Source organism: Dromiciops gliroides, chromosome 3 (assembly GCF_019393635.1).
Source record: "Dromiciops gliroides isolate mDroGli1 chromosome 3, mDroGli1.pri, whole genome shotgun sequence".
Lineage (NCBI taxonomy): Eukaryota > Metazoa > Chordata > Mammalia > Microbiotheria > Microbiotheriidae > Dromiciops > Dromiciops gliroides.
Window position 1 is genome coordinate 24,653,493 of NC_057863.1, and position 16,335 is coordinate 24,669,827.

The following is a 16,335-nucleotide window of genomic DNA, read 5'->3' on the forward strand; positions in this document are numbered from 1 at the left end:
CACACTCCAAATTATTCTAATTATTATAATGGAAGTCTATGAAAATATGAAGTCTAGAAGAAATTATAATCTGTATTTCTCTAATCATTAATTATCTGAAGAATATTTTTTTCATATGACTATAGATAATTTTAATTTTTTCTCTTGAGAAATGCCTTTGAATGATTCAAAATTTATCAAGTGGAGAATGGGTTTCATTATTAAAATATGAATCCATTCCTTAAATCTTTTTGAGATGAGAAAACTTGTTAAAACTTTATTTTTACAAGCTTTCTGTTTCATTTCTAATTTTAGCTTCAGATTGTATGTTCTGGGGTCAAAGGAATCAATAAAGACAACAACAAAAGACTATAATAAAAATTGCCTGTTATGTTCCATGACACTTTCTATCCTCTATTATTTATTCATTAGATAATCCTTTTCCCAAAGATCTATAAATTAATAGTGAAAATAAATTTTGCAACTGGAATGTCTCACTTTGGTGAAAACAGGTCTGGATTATACATTAAATTTATAGATTTTAAAAGCAACAATATTATCCCTACCCACTCACTGTAGGACAGGTTTAGATATTTCCAAGAATAGTATACCAAAGGAGTCCATTGAATGTAGATGTTTTCATTTATAATTTAAGTTTCAAGACATATTAAGAATTTGGGTGCAACATAGCTAAATGAAAATAGCTCCTAGAAGATGGAAACCTAGAGTGAAAGAGAAGAATTGTTTCCTGTTGTTTCCTTCTTCTAAAATTAAATTACATCTTCAAATCTCATGAAATAATTCTATTTGGGGATCCCAGTATAATCATGGGGATAAAATAAAATTATTATATCTAAAAGAGTAATAGCTTTACTGTTGAAAGAAATATTAGAGATCACATTTAAAAACCCCATTTTACATATAAGAAAACTGATGTGCCATTAGTGACTTACTCAGAGAGGTCATTTAAATCCAAGCCATATGACTTCAAATCCTACATGTTTGCTACAAAAACATGCCTCTTTTTGCTTTCACACACACCCCTTTATTCCTTGTTTTCACCATATCATGAGTTATTTATTTCTCAGCCCTCCCTCTCTTCCTAATGCAAGAGGAATTCTGCACTATATAAGCAGTTTCTGAACACCTCTTAATATTCAAAATATTTTGTAGGTTTGTACTTCACTGTATTTTTCACTTTATTATTATATATGCAGTTTTATTTTCCTTAGTGTTCCATATAATCTGGATGGGGTTTGGGACTCTGTTATGAGTCTATACTATGTTTTTATAAGTACGGGTTCTGTCATATGCTACATCTTTAATGTAAGGTACGCAATTGGTCACCTTTACATCTGCTTTCATGGGATTGAATTAAAGAGCTCTGTTTGAATTCATAAACAAGGTTTATTTTAGATTTTGTGACACATTTAATAAAATAGAAAAATCAAGGCATTATAAGTGGATTATTATAGGTTTATCAGGCACAATAAATACATTTCTTAATGTGCCAGGCCAGACAGCTTTCTACATTCCATGTGTGACAAGAGCAGATGGTTCCAGGTTGGGGATCTGAAGGAATCAGCAATGTCAAAGCCAATAGGAGTCACAGGAGGAAATGTGGAAATGGGCAAGTTCTTCCTACCTCTAATTGGAGAAAATAAGAGATAATACAGTATTAATTAGATGGAACTGCCCAACTGGAATGTTCAGTTCAGTGAGCATGCATTCTGGTTCTCTGGAATTAGCCCAGACATAGTCTTTAAATAGGTGATTATTTCTTTTAAGAAATTCAGAACCAGGTGTCTGTTAAGTTTATATAGTCTGAAGTTGACAACTCAGGGTTGTGTTGGTAATCTTAGTTCTAAATATCCTATACCCTTTTGGCACATAAATCAGGGTTAAAGGAACCAAATAATTTATAATCCAAATGTGGTGAGTTGACATTTTCTGGAAGATATAGAGAATAATGACAAAAATATGATTTAAATTATCTCAAAATAAGCAAACTAAATATAATATTTTTTTTAATTGAGTACAAAATTGGTCCTGTTATAAGTTGTGTGATACATTGAAACAATCATCTTAGGTAGTCTGAGTAAAGTTGTTTACATAAAGTTAGAATTGGGATTGAAACAGCCAGATCTCAAGATCAGTGCAGTCTCTATTCTGTTGATTCTCTCTATCTGATTAGACATACTCATTAATATCATAGGTTATTTCTCTCCTCATCTATTTCTTACTTACATATTAATATCATCATATGCATACTTATTAATAGCAATCATACTCATTAATATTAAGTTGAAAGCTTGCCATTGTTTAATTCTTATTCCTTTATAGGATATATTTTTTACCTCCTATACCATTCCCCAGTTCTTCATCCTGAAATGTCAATTTGGAATTCACATGTTAGATGTACCCTTAATCACTTTGGCTTCTCTACCTATAATTGGATTACTCCTTCCAGAACATCCATGTAACAAAGGTGGTCAGGTCAACCTTTCCAGGCTGCACTCAATAATTTTTTTTCTAAACCTTTCAACTTTAAGATTCCTTTTAGATAGTCTTCAACAATTGGAAGGAAAGCTCCTTGAGGGCAGTGAATTTCTTTCTAATTATAGGTATATTCCTAGCACATATCCTAAGACCAAAATGTCATAAGTTCTTAATAAATGATTGAGGATTAGACTTCACTTGACTTGTTTGACTTGACTTCTCCCTTTGGGATGGGAAAGGGGAGTTCAATTATTCAACCCTCCTCTTTTTGACTGCACTTAAAACAGTCTTGTCACATTTCATTTCATTGTATTCCCTTCAACTCATCAAAACGAAAACAAAAAAGAAATTGAACAAGCCATTAATGAACTCCCTAAGAAAAAATCCCCAGGGCCAGATGGGTTTACAGTTGAATTTTACCAAACATTTAAAGAACAATTAATTCCAATATTATACAAATTATTTGGAAAAATAGGTGAAGAAGGAGTTCTACCAAATTCGTTTTATGACACAAATATGGTGGTGATACCAAAACCAGGCAAAGCAAAAACAGAGAAAGAAAATTATAGACCAATTTCCCTAATGAATATTGATGCTAAAATCTTAAATAAGATATTAGCAAGGAGGTTATAGCAAGTGATCACCAGGATAATACACTATGACCAGGTGGGATTTATACCAGGAATGCAGGGCTGGTTCAACATTAGGAAAACTATTAACATAATCAACCACATCAATAAGAAAACCAACCAAAATCATATGATTATCTCAATAGATGCAGAGAAAGCTTTTGACAAAGTACAACACCCATTCCTAATAAAAACACTAGAGAGTTTAGGAATAGGGGGAGCTTTCCTTAGAATAATAAACAGTATCTACCTAAAGCCATCAGCAAGTATTATATGCAATGGAGATAAATTAGAGGCCTTCCAGATAAGATCAGGGGTGAAACAGGGATGTCCATTATCACCCCTATTATTTAATATTGTCCTAGAAATATGTTAGCTTTAGTAATCAGAGAAGAGAAAGGAATTAAAGGAATTAGAATAGGCATGGAGGAAACAAAACTATCACTCTTTGCAGATGATATGATGGTATACTTGGAGAATCCTAGAGAATCAAGTCAAAAATTACTTGAAACAATTAACAACTTTAGCAAAGTAGCAGGATATAAAATAAATCCACATAAATCATCAGCATTTCTATACATGACCAACAAAGTCCAGCAGCAAGAGATAGAAAGAGAAATTCCATTTAAAGTAACGGTAGATAATATAAAATACTTGGGAGTCTACTTGCCAAGACAAACCCAGGAACTCTATGAACACAACTACCAAACACTCTTCACACAAATCAAATCAGATCTAAATAATTGGAAAGATATCAATTGCTCATGGATAGGCAGAGCTAATATAGTAAAAATGACAATACTGCCTAAATTAATTTACTTATTCAGTGCCATACCAATCAGACTACCTAAAAATTATTTTATAGAGCTAGAAAAAATAATAATATTCATCTGGAAAAACAAAAAATCAAGAATATCCAGGGAAATAATGAAAAAAAATTCACAGGAAGGTGGGTTAGCGGTACCAAACCTGGAGCTTTACTATAAAGCGGCAGTCATCAAAACTATCTGGTACTGGCTAAAAAATAGAGTGGTAGATCAATGAAATAGGCTAGGCTCAGGAAATGCAGTAGTAAATGACACTAGTAATGTAGTGTTTGATAAACCCAAAGACTCCAGCTTCTGGGATAGGAACTCAGTATTTGACAAAAACTGCTGGGAAAACTGGAAGATAGTATGGCAGAAATTAGGCATAGACCAACATCTTACACCTTATACTAAAATAAGGTCAAAATGGATACATGATTTAGACATAAGAGGTGATACCATAGGTAAATTAGGAGAGAAAGGAATAGTGTACCTATCTGATCTTTGGAAAGGAAAACAGTTTTTGACCAAACAAGAGATAGAGTATATTATAAAATGCAAAATGGATGATTTTGATTATATTAAATTAAAAATTTTTTGTACAAACAGAAGCAATGCATCCAAAATTGGAAGGGAGGCAGAAAGCTGGGAAACAATTTTTGAGGTCAGTGCTTCTGATAAAGGCCTCATCTCTAAAATATATAGGGAATTAAATCAAATTTATAAGAATCCAAGTCATTCCCCAATTGAGAAATGGTCAAAGGATATGAACAGACAGTTTTCTGATGAAGAAACCAAAGCTATCTATTCCCATATGAAAAAATGCTCTAAATCTCTAATGATTAGAGAGATGCAAATTAAAACAACTCTGAGGTACCACCTGACACCTATCAGATTGGCTAAAATGACAAAAAGGGAAGATAATAAATGTTGGAGAGGCTGTGGGAAAATTGGAACACTAATGCATTGTTGGTGGAGCTGTGAGCTGATCCAACCATTCTGGAGAGCAATTTGGAATTATGCCCAAAGGGCAATAAAGCTGTGCATACCCTTTGACCCAGCAATTCCACTTTTAGATCTTTTTCCCAAAGAAATCATGGAAAGGGGAAAGGGACCCACATGTACAAAAATATTTATAGCTGCTCTTTACGTGGTAGCAAGGAATTGGAAGTTGAGGGGGTGCCCATCAACTGGGGAATGGCTGGACAAGTTGTGGTATATGAATACAATGGAATACTATTGTGCTGTAAGAAATGATGAGCAGGAGGAGTTCAGAGAAACCTCGAGGGTCTTACGTGAGCTGATGATGAGTGAGATGAGCAGAACCAGAAGAACATTGTACACAGTATCATCAACATTGAGTGTTGACCTACTGTGATGGACTATATTCTTCTCACCAATGCAATGGTACAGAAGAGTTCCAGGGAACTCATGATAGAAGAGGATCTCCAAATCCAAGGAAAAAAAAAGAACTGTGGAGTATAGATGCTGATTGAACCATACTATTTCTTTTGTTTTGGGTGCTGTTGTTTTTTTTTTTTCTATTTTGAGGTTTTGCATCACTGCTCTGATTTTTTCTCTTGTAACAGGATTAATGTAGAAATAGGATTAATGTTATTATGTGTATATATATATATATATATATATGTGTGTGTGTGTGTGTGTATATATATCTATCTATATGTATATGTATATAGATAGATATATAGATATAACCTATATCAGATTATCTGCTGTCTAGGGGAGGGTGGAGGGGAGGGAGGGAGGGAGAAAAATCTGAAATTGTAAAGCTTGTATAAACAAAAGTTGAGAACTATCTTTCCATGTAATGGAAAGAATAAAATACCTTATACATGAAAAACAAACAAACAAACAAACAAAAACAAATCAAGAGGGACCTACTAGGGGGCAGAGGCAAGACAGGGGAGGAAAGGCTATGACACTATGAGCCCCTGAAAAATCTGTCCGCATACCTCCTCCCAAAATGCCATAAGACAACTCCTGGAGCAGCAAACCCCACAATAGAACAGAATGACACTGTTTTCCAGCCCAAAGACAGCTTAAATTGGCAGCAGGGATACTCTGCTGTACAGGGCGATAGAGTAGCAAAGCTCATGTCACAGATCCAGCCCCAGGCAAACCGTGCCTCTGGAGACTCATCATTTATAGCATCAGCAGTTTCTTCTGAAACTCAGCTGATGGACCAGCGAGTGGGTCCAGCAGGTGCTTAAGGGAAATAGTGAAGTGGAGCACATTGCACACAAGTGGACTTGAGTGGCCCTGTTTGGGAGGGGCACAAGCACATCAAGCTTTTAACCAGAGAGAATTAGATTTCAATCAGATTTCTGCTTCTGGGTTAAAGAGTCAGGAGGCCCATGGTTACTTACAGGCCAGGCAGAGTGAGAGCAAGCCTAAGTCATACCACATGGAACCCACTATAGCTTGGGACAGTGCATACTGGAAGCAATGCTCCATGTAAAGAAGGAGTTAAAAGACAAGAAATAGGCAGGCAAGATGAGCAGGCAGAGAAAGCAGCAGACCAACAACTGTTTCTTTGGTGGCAACGTAAATCAAAATTCATCCTCAGAAATAGATAACAAAGTCAAAGCTCACACATCCAAAGCTTCCAAGAAAAACATGAATTGGTCTCAGGCCATGAAAGCACTCAAAAAGGACTTTGCAGATAAAGTAAGAGAGGTAGAGGAAAAAAATGGAAAGAGAAATGAGAGTGATGCAGGAGTGTCATGAAAAAAAAGTCAGCAGCTTGAAAAGCCAATTTGTCCAAATGGAAAAGAAGGTACATAAACTTTCTGAAGAAAGCCATTGATTAAGAATTAGAATAGATCAAATAGAAGCTAATGACATTATGAGAAATCAAGACACAATAAAGCAAATCCAAATGAATAAAAAATAGAGGGAAATATGAAATATCTCCTCGGAAAAAAAAGCTGACCTGGAAAATAGATCCAGGTGAGAAAATTTGAAAAACATTGGTCTACCTGAAAACCATAACCAAAATAAAAGATTAGACATCATCTTCCAAGAAATTGTCAGGGAAAATTGCCCTGATATTCTAGAAGCAAAAGGTAAAATAGAAATTGAAAGAATCCTCTGATCACCTCCAGTACAATATCCCAAAAGGAAAACTTCCAGGAATATTAGAGACAAATCCTAAAATTCCCTGGTCAAGGAGACAATATTCCAAGGAGCTAGAAAAAAGGTATTCAAATACTGTGGAGCTATAGTTGGGATAACCCAAGATCTAGCAGCTTTTACATTAAAGAACCAGAGGGCATAGAATATGATATTCCAGAGGGCAAAGGAACTGGGATTATGACCAAAAATCAGCTACCCAGCAAAACTGGGTATAGTCTTTCAGGGGGAAAAATGGGCTTTAATGATCAGGCATCTATAATGAAAAGACCTGAACTGAATAGAAAATTTGACTTTCAAGTACAAGATCCTAGAGAAGCATAAAAACGTAAACAGGGAAATAAAATCATGAGGGATATTAAAAAGTTAAAGTTTTTACATTCCTACATGGGAAGATAATACTTCTAACTCATAAGAACTTTTTCAGTATTAAGACAGCTGAAAGGCATGTCCTTAGAGGGCACAGGTGTAAATTGAATATGAAGGCTTAATATCAGTAAAATATTTATTTTTTACTTATCCTGTTTTTATTTTTGGGGGGGGGGATGGGCAAGAAGGGTGGTGTGACTTATGGCTGGGGCCAGATTTGGGTTCGGGGCCTCCTGGGTCCAGGGCTGGTGCTTTGTGACCTAGCTGACCCATGATGATATCTTTAAAATAAAGTTAAGGGTTAAGAGGAATGCATTGGAAGAAAAGGAAAAGGATAGGTGGACTGGAGAGAGATATCTCATATGAAGGAAACAAGAAAAAGTTTTTGGACGGGAGGGGAAAGGGGAAGTAGTGGGGGAGTGAGTGAGACTTATTCTCATCTAAATTGGCTCAAAGAGGGAATAATATACATACTCATGTGGGTATAGTGATATATTTTTCCCCTGAAGGAAAGTGGGAGGGTAAGGGGATAAGCGAAGAAGAGGCAAAGGAAGGGAGGGTAGATTGGGGGAGGGGACAGTAAAAAGAAAAACATTTTTGAGGAGGGATAGGATGAAAGAAAAAAGAAAAAAACTAAATATAAAGGGGAGGGAATAGGAAGGAAGGGAATACAATTCACAATACTAACAGTGAAAGAAATGATGAGCAGGATACTATCAGAAGGATATGTGAAAAATGCAAACCATCAACAGAGAAAGAACTGATGTTATCTGAATACAGATTTAAATATAATTTTATTTGTTAATTCCTCTTTCTAAAGTTTTTTTGTCTGTTTTCTTTTACAACCTGACTAATGTGAAGATGTTTTGCATGACTGTACATGTATAACTTATGTTGAACTGCTTTATTTCTTAGGGAGGGGTGGGGAGGGAGAGAGGGAGGAAGAGAATTTGGAACAGAAAGTTTTAAAAAAATCATTGTGAAAATTTGTTTTTACATGTAACTTGGGGAAAATTATATATATATATATATATATATATATTTTAAATAAAGCATTTAGTATGTGTAACATACTTTGGTTTGGGAGATACAATGAAAAAAAAAAGTGAAATACCTACCTTCAAAGACTTTATGATCTAGTGATGGGAGAGGACACATGTATAACTACAATGCATGAGAATATAAAAGGTATGAACAAAGAGTATTGTGAAATTTGAGACTCAAGTGATCATTTATAACTGGGGAGAAAATGCAAAGCCTCATGGAAGAGGTAGTATCTGAAAGGGGCCATGACAAAATAGAAACAATTGCTTCCATGAGAAATGAAGATAAGAGAGGGCAATTAAAATGGGAATGCAGAATAGTCTCATTTGTTTAGAAAATAAAGTGCATGAAGCAAAATCATCAAAAAGGAAGTTTGGAGTAAGATTATGTAGGAAGGGGAATGATGTGGAAATTGGGTAAGATTCTGGAAATCATTTTATTAGACAGTCATTGGCAAATATTTAGTAAGCACCTAATATCTGCCTAGTAATATGAAAAGCTTTGAGGAAATAAAAAAATACATTCCTTTTGACCCAATAGTCAAACTATTGGGCATATATCCCAAAGAGTTCAAGGACAGGTTTCTAAAGAACAAAATAATCATAGAATAACTGCAGTAGAAAAAAAAAATGGTTGATCATTTATTGGGAAATGCCTAGACTGATTTTCATGTGAGAATGCAAAGGAACATTATTATAAGAACATTACATGTTAAGTGTAATAAATAACATCTAAAAGGAAATCAAATAAACATGGGAAGTGTTGTATGAAACATTGTTGGAGAGAAAATCAGAAAGAGGAATGAAGATTTCAATGTCCTGACAAAGATTTATAAGTAAGATTTGAAAGGATATACTGTAATAAACGTTTTTGGTACATTCTTGTCATTCAGTATTTTTTTTTGTCATGTCTGACTCTTTGTGACGCCATTTGTGACTTTCTTGGCAAAAAAATGTAATGTTTTGCTATTTCCTTATACAGATGATTTTACAGATCAGGGAACTGAGGCAAACAGGGTTGTGACTTGCCCAGAGTCACACAGTTAGTGTTTTTGGTTTTATTTAAAATTAGATCTTCCCTCATTCAAAACCTTGCTGTCTCTGATGAGAGCATGAACACTCTTTCAAGTGTCAGAGTGATAATCAGAGTCTGTGGCTATGGTGAATGGTTGTGAATAAAATCTCTGCTTCTTTGTCCATCTAGCCATTTTTGTCTCTCCTCCTTTTCTCATCTATTTCTTTCAGCCTTCTCTCCCCACTTCTACCAGCATTCAATAGTGAGTTTCTATCTATGTGACACTATTCCATCTCTATATCTTTAAAATGACTGTTTTGGGGCAGCTAGGTGGCGCAGTGGATAGAGCACCGGCCCTGGAGTCAGGAGGACCCGAGTTCAAATCCGACCTCAGACACTTGACACTTACTAGCTGTGTGACCCTGGGCAAGTCACTTAACCCCAATTGCCTCACTTAAAAAAAAAACACATTAAAATGACTGTTTTTCCTGCCTTCAAATATCCATTTTTTTTAACTTCCTTAAAGACAAATCAAATCTCACTTTTTGTAGAAAGTTTTTCATGGTTCCTCCAGCAGCCTGTGCCTCCCTCCAATCAAAGGACATTTAATAAACTCATTATTAACCATATGTACTTACTTATTTACATGTTTGGGTCAGTTTTCACTTTGCAAAGAGAAGTAGTCTTGTTGGGTCATGAATAAAAATATCTTTAAATTCTTTCTACTTGAACAGGTTGGAGCAGTATTCTGAACTATTTCTGTGATCTTGATCCCTATTCTAGCCTCCACTCTTGTCCCCTCTCCTTTCTCTTTTTCTATTACTTTCTTTCTCTTTCTCCTTTTCCTCCCTAACATTTCTTTATTTCTTCTTCCTTCTAGCCTCTTTCTTTTTCTGAAATTTTATTTTTTCTTTGTTTCTCCATCTTCTGTCTGAATTAATTTACAATAAATCAATTAAAGTCTATCAATTTATATATTTCCACTCCAAACCCCTAACAGTTAAAAATTCCCTATGTGATTCCAAAACAATTTCCATCGAGTCAAGGACTGCTAATCAGGTATTGAATTTGTCTTTAAATTTAGTATGAATGCTAATTATTCTATATTTATGAGATGAGATTTGATTTTGATATATGCTAATAGTTTCCCTGAAATTCCATGTGCTCAGTAGTTCAATTTATATTACTTTAGATTTCTATATTTGTTATTGATCTGAAAATTCCCCTTCTAGCTTATCTGTCCCATAATCCCTTTTACATTTTTTTTCTCAATAAAAATTGAGAATTTGCTTAAAGAGTGTCCATCTTTTATTCTATGTTCAAGTCCTCGGGGTTACATGAGTTCTGGAAAGGAACAAATTTAGACTACAACAAACTCATTGATACCGGTGATTTTTTTTTTCCACTCATAAGAATTAAGAAGGCCTGGAGACATTTCAATCTCTATCAGGACAAAGTATACAGACATGAATAATCATAGGTTTTGAAGTAAAAATATACAATATGAATGAATAACTAGTTAGAAAAAACAATACTCTAATGCCATTCATTTCAAAAACATAATGAAATACAACTATATGAATGTTATGTATACATAGAAATACCAAATTTTGCCTCTATATATTCTTTGCATTTTAAATTTGTACATTTGATCAAAGTTGGTATCTAATATTTCATTTGTTACCCCATAACCAATTGGTATTGCAGTGCATTGAGGGACCTGCATCTGGAGTTGAAATGCCTTTTGTGGTTCTAAGATCTCAATTTGGCTATTCAACAATGTAACCTTGGATAAATAATTAGAGCCCTCTGGGCCTGTTTCTTCATCTCTAAAAAGAGGAGGTTGGGTAAAATGACCTCTTAGGGCCCTTTTAATATAATATGCATGATCCTACATTAACATTAACAAAAGGAGCAAAGCTTTCTTGGAGTCCCAGTTAGTGGCCTATTTATCTTCAATGGGTCCATTTTTTAGGAGGAACTTTTTCTTCCTCAAAATAGGTTGCCCAAAGGCTTTTTGAGATCCTGGAATATTTGCCAGGCAGACCAGATCTCTCAGAAATCATTTTTAGGTACCATAGCTTCTGATAACAATGCTCTTATGGTTACAAAACCAGTACTTCTTAAGGTAAAAGGAATCAGTCAGAATTTAACATTAGCAGAGGGCACTTTAACATGGGAATGAATGACAGAATTACTTAGCATTCAATCATGGTAGACACTTTACAATATGTCCACGAGTAAACTCTACTTTAAGTACATATTGTCAGAAACATATGACTCACATATTTTAATAGTAAATATAATATTAATAATTTTGACTTATATTTGAATTTTTATTGCTTTCTTCTAAAAAGTGTTTGAAATAAAGAGGACACTTCTCAACCCTTCCTAAATATTTTTTTCTAAATACATCAGCAAGCCCAAACCAATGTTGCAGGATCGTTCCCATTTAGTGTGAATCTTTCACAACAACAAATAACTTTAATTAAATTGGCATGGGCCAAGAATTACTTGGAATTCCAAGAGAGAAAAATATGAGAATGGTGTGGGGGAGGAGGAGAGGAAGGAGGAGACAATTTTTCTATATCTATATGCATATATGGAGAGGGGAGAGAGAGAGAGAGAGAGAGAGAGAGAGAGAGAGAGAGAGAGAGAGAGAGAGAGAGAGAGAGAGATCGATCGTGCATGGAGTGGAGCAATGTCTATGTTTTCTGAAAAAGTAGGAATTTGGTCATGATGTGACGAGGTTTAAATCCCAAAAAAGGAGTATATATTTGATCCTCCAAAGTGAGCCAATGGCACTGAGTGGGAAGTGAGGAGTGACATGGTCAGCTTTGTATTTTATGAAATTCATTTTTGCAACTGAGTGAAGAAGAGAGGGGAGAATGCTAGACAGGTAAAGAAATTATAAGACTTTCTCAATAGTTCAGGAAAGATACAATAAGAGTCTAGGAAAGTATGGCTGTGTGATTCAAGAGAATGGGATTTAGAGAGGAGATATTGTAGAGATAGACAGGATAACACTTGTCAGCTGAGTGAATATGCGAGGTAAATAGTAAGACAAGGTTTTAAATTTGGGCTACTTGAAGAATAGTGATATGTACATGGGGATCCTCCATGAGTTTGGACTCCTTAAGAATGCTACAATGGCAAGAAAGCAGCATAAATGTCTTTTTAGGGATTGTTACAATTATCCTGCCCCATGAAGTAACTCTTACCTAGTCATAAGGCTCTTCTAATTTCAGTTACTTTCAGAAAATAAGAATCCAGTTTATTTCAACTTGATATCACTTCATATTTATTTATTATATTCAGTGTGACTGGCAGATTCCAGAAACTTGAAAAGTGTTACTTTAAATTTTTTTTAAAATTTATATTAAAGCATTTTATTATTTTCCAGTTTCATGTAAGGATAGTTTTCAACATTTGTTTTCATGACATTTTTAGTTCCAACTTTTTCTCCCACTCTCTATTCCCTCCCCCATCCCCAAGATGGAAAGCAATCTGATATGTGTTATATATGTACAATCACATTAAACATGTTTCTGCACTAATAATATTGTGTAAGACGAATCAGAGCACAAGGGAAAAACCTCAAAATATATGGGAGAAAAAAACAGACCAAAAGTAGAAACAGTATGGTTCAATATGCATTCAGAATCCACAGTTCTTTTTTTTTTCTCTATGTGGAGAATATTTTCTATCATGAGTTCTTTGAAGTTGTTTTGGGTCATTGCTCTGCTGAAAAGATCCAACTCTATCACAGTTGATCATCACAAAATGTTGCTGATACTATGCATAAAGTTCTCCTGGTTCTTCTCTCACTCAGCATCAGTGCATGTGAGTCCTTCCAGGTTTCTCAGAAATCTTCCTGCTCATTGTTTCTTATATCACAATAGTATTCCATTACATTCATATACCACAACTTGTTTAGCCATTCCCTAATTTATGGACATTCCCTCAATTTTCAATTCTTTGCCACTACAACAAAGCTGCCATAAATATTTTTGTATGTGTGGGTTTCTCTCTTCTATGATCTCTTTGCGGTATAGACCTAGGATTGGCATTACTGGGTCAAAGGGTATGAACAGTCGCATAGCCCTTTAGCCATAGTTTCAAATTGCTCTCCAGAATGGTTGGATCAATTCACAGCTCCACCAACAATGTATTATTGTTTCAATGTTTCCACAGCTTCTCCAACATTTCTTTTTCCTTTTTTGTGTCATATTAGGTAATCTGAGAGGTGTAAGATGGTACTTCAGAGTTGTTTTAATTTGCATCTCTCTAATCAATAGTGATTTAGAGCATTATTTCATATGGCAATAGATAGCTTTGATTTTTTCATCTGAAAACTTCCTGTTCATATCCTTTGATCATTTATCAATTGGGGAAGAATTGGTACTCTCTGAACCTCCCACACACATCAGTATGAATAAACACAAAAGAAAGTGAAATGACTAAATGTGCTTGAAGAGAATTGTGCCCTACTGTATTATGATAATATTACTTGTTGGAAATTATGGCTCTAGTCCTTCTGATACATTTGACATCTGAAGCTTTTTAATATCAATAACACTGAATATATTAGAAGAAAGTAGTAAAATATGTTTCAGTAAGTGCCATCAATTGGGGGGGCATAAAATGTCATGGCATTACATATTTCTTTTTCTTAAATATTTTTTATTTTTCTGCTTTAAACATAAAATATACCACTTTGCAGCATAACCTAATATTTAATATGCTTTAATAAATGCTTAATGTCCCAATACTGGGACAGTAGCCTCTAATTTCTAAATAACAATGTATAATAAACCCCAGCTATGCTCCCTAAACTGGGGACAATCCTACATACAATTTTATTCACTAGAAGCCCCAACCCTATTTGAGGAAAAAAAAGAGATACAACTATGCATATTTTTTCTAGAGCTAAGTTTGCCCATTATAACTATTCAATATTTTGCCTCATAGAGCATGCTTTTAAACATCTTGTTTTAGATAGAACATAAGAGTTCCATAGCAATTGAAATCATTTTGTGATCTTAAGAACTATCATAATTCTCTAAAGCAGGTCATATTACATAACAGTGATATGGCTCCTTGAAAGCTACATAGTTCTCAAGCTCATCATGTTACTTCTTGGCCATAGCCTTACCTATTGACCATTTCCTATTACCATTCTCAATGAGACTCACTTTTACTTGCCTAATATAAAGCTCACTGTTCCATTTTTTGCCATGTTTATGCCATGTAGCCATTGGCATACTATCCCCTTCACTTCTCCCCACTTCCCTTTCAAAGATTCCTTCTGAAATCTATATTGAAATAAACACAAATTGAGTGGAAAGAACATTTTCCCTACATCCCTAACCACTCCTCTCTTCAAATTTGCTTTCCCAAACCCATCTCTCTGGTGCCCTTTCTCAATGAGAATGTAAGTTTCTCAAAGGCAAGGGCTTTCTTGTTTGTATTTTGAAACCCAGTGCCCATCACAATGCCTGACACATAGTTAGTATTTACTACTTTTTATTTTAATATCTAATTCATTAATGTAATAATTGATTCATGTCATACTTCATTATCCTAGAAACCCACCCCTGGGAGAACTTGTACAAGTCCATTTAGCTTTTTGTGACTATTCTTCATCTCGAAATTGAGGAGGTTGTGTTAGATGATCTAATAGTCCCTTGTACCCTAAACCTTGGATCCTATGCCTTGCTTCACTTTACACTGTAGTTAAACCCATTTTTCATCTTGTTTAAAGAATATCACTATTGTGTTATTATGTCAACTGATAAGGACAGGTGGTGAGATCAAAGAAAATAAGATGATAATGTGAGAATCAAGGTGGCATATGATACTATTCTTATTTCATTTTTGGTTGGTATTACAAAACTGCAAAATTCACCAGGATTATTATTATATTTATTGTAGCATATCGTACCATATCATGTCATACAATGGTATGTCATGCCATGTCATGTCATAAAAAACAAATATCAGGGATAGAAGACAGAAAAATTAGAGCAAATAAATATATTAGAACTGGTGGAATGAACCAAAGGGTAGTGGTTATTAATTATACATTACAAGGGAAGGCAGATTACACACAGAAACAGCAGCAGAGACTGAGCTGCATGGCAGAGGTGTGTGACTTCACTGAGGATCAGACTGCTGAGTTCAAGGAGGCCTTCCAGCTGTTTGACCACATGGGGATGGAAAGATCTTATATAGACTATGTGGGGACATGATGCAGGCCCTGGTCCAGAAACCCACCAATGCTAAGGTGCTCAAGGTCTTAGGGAAGACCAAGAGTGATGAGATGAATGTGAAGGTGCTGGACTTTGAACACTTTCTGATGATGCTGCAGACTGTAGCAAAGAATAAGTATCAGGGCACATATGAAGATTACATAGAGGGGCTTTGGGTGTTTGATAAGGAAGGGAACGACACAGTTACGGTGGCTGAAAGAAGTCATGTCCTCATCATTTTGGGTGAGAAGATATCAGAGGAAGAAGTAGAAGTGTTGGTGGCAGGGCATGAGGACAGCAATGGTTGTATCAACTATGAAGAACTAGTCCAGATAGTGCTGAATGGCTGAAAACAAAAGTCACCTTTCCACAAAGAATCCCTTAATTTTCTCAGTGTGAAAATGATCCTCTTGCTCCTGAAGCAATGAACTACATGGTCAGGGTTACCAATATCCTTCCTTCCAACCCCCACCACATGTGCTCTTTGGCCTACCTGCTCTGCTTTCACCAAATTAAACTTGCTAACTGCTCCTAACCATAAAAACAAAACAAAACAAAAACAAAAACAAAACCAAAACCCAAGTAAAAAAC

The 16,335-nt window shown here is 35.0% G+C and overlaps 1 protein-coding gene across 1 annotated transcript; it reads left to right on the forward strand.

Moving 5' to 3' along the window:
• The first annotated feature begins 15,740 nt into the window (after positions 1-15,740).
• On the forward strand, positions 15,741-16,094 carry LOC122747095 (myosin light polypeptide 6-like). The gene has a single exon (XM_043993319.1). It carries the CDS (start codon positions 15,741-15,743, stop codon positions 16,092-16,094), a length of 354 nt encoding a protein of 117 aa, XP_043849254.1.
• The last annotated feature ends 241 nt before the right edge of the window (positions 16,095-16,335 follow it).

Bases quoted from the DNA above. Each gene is read 5' to 3' on its own strand.
- LOC122747095 (XM_043993319.1), top strand. From the start codon at position 15,741: ATGATGCAGGCCCTGGTCCAGAAACCCACCAATGCTAAGGTGCTCAAG.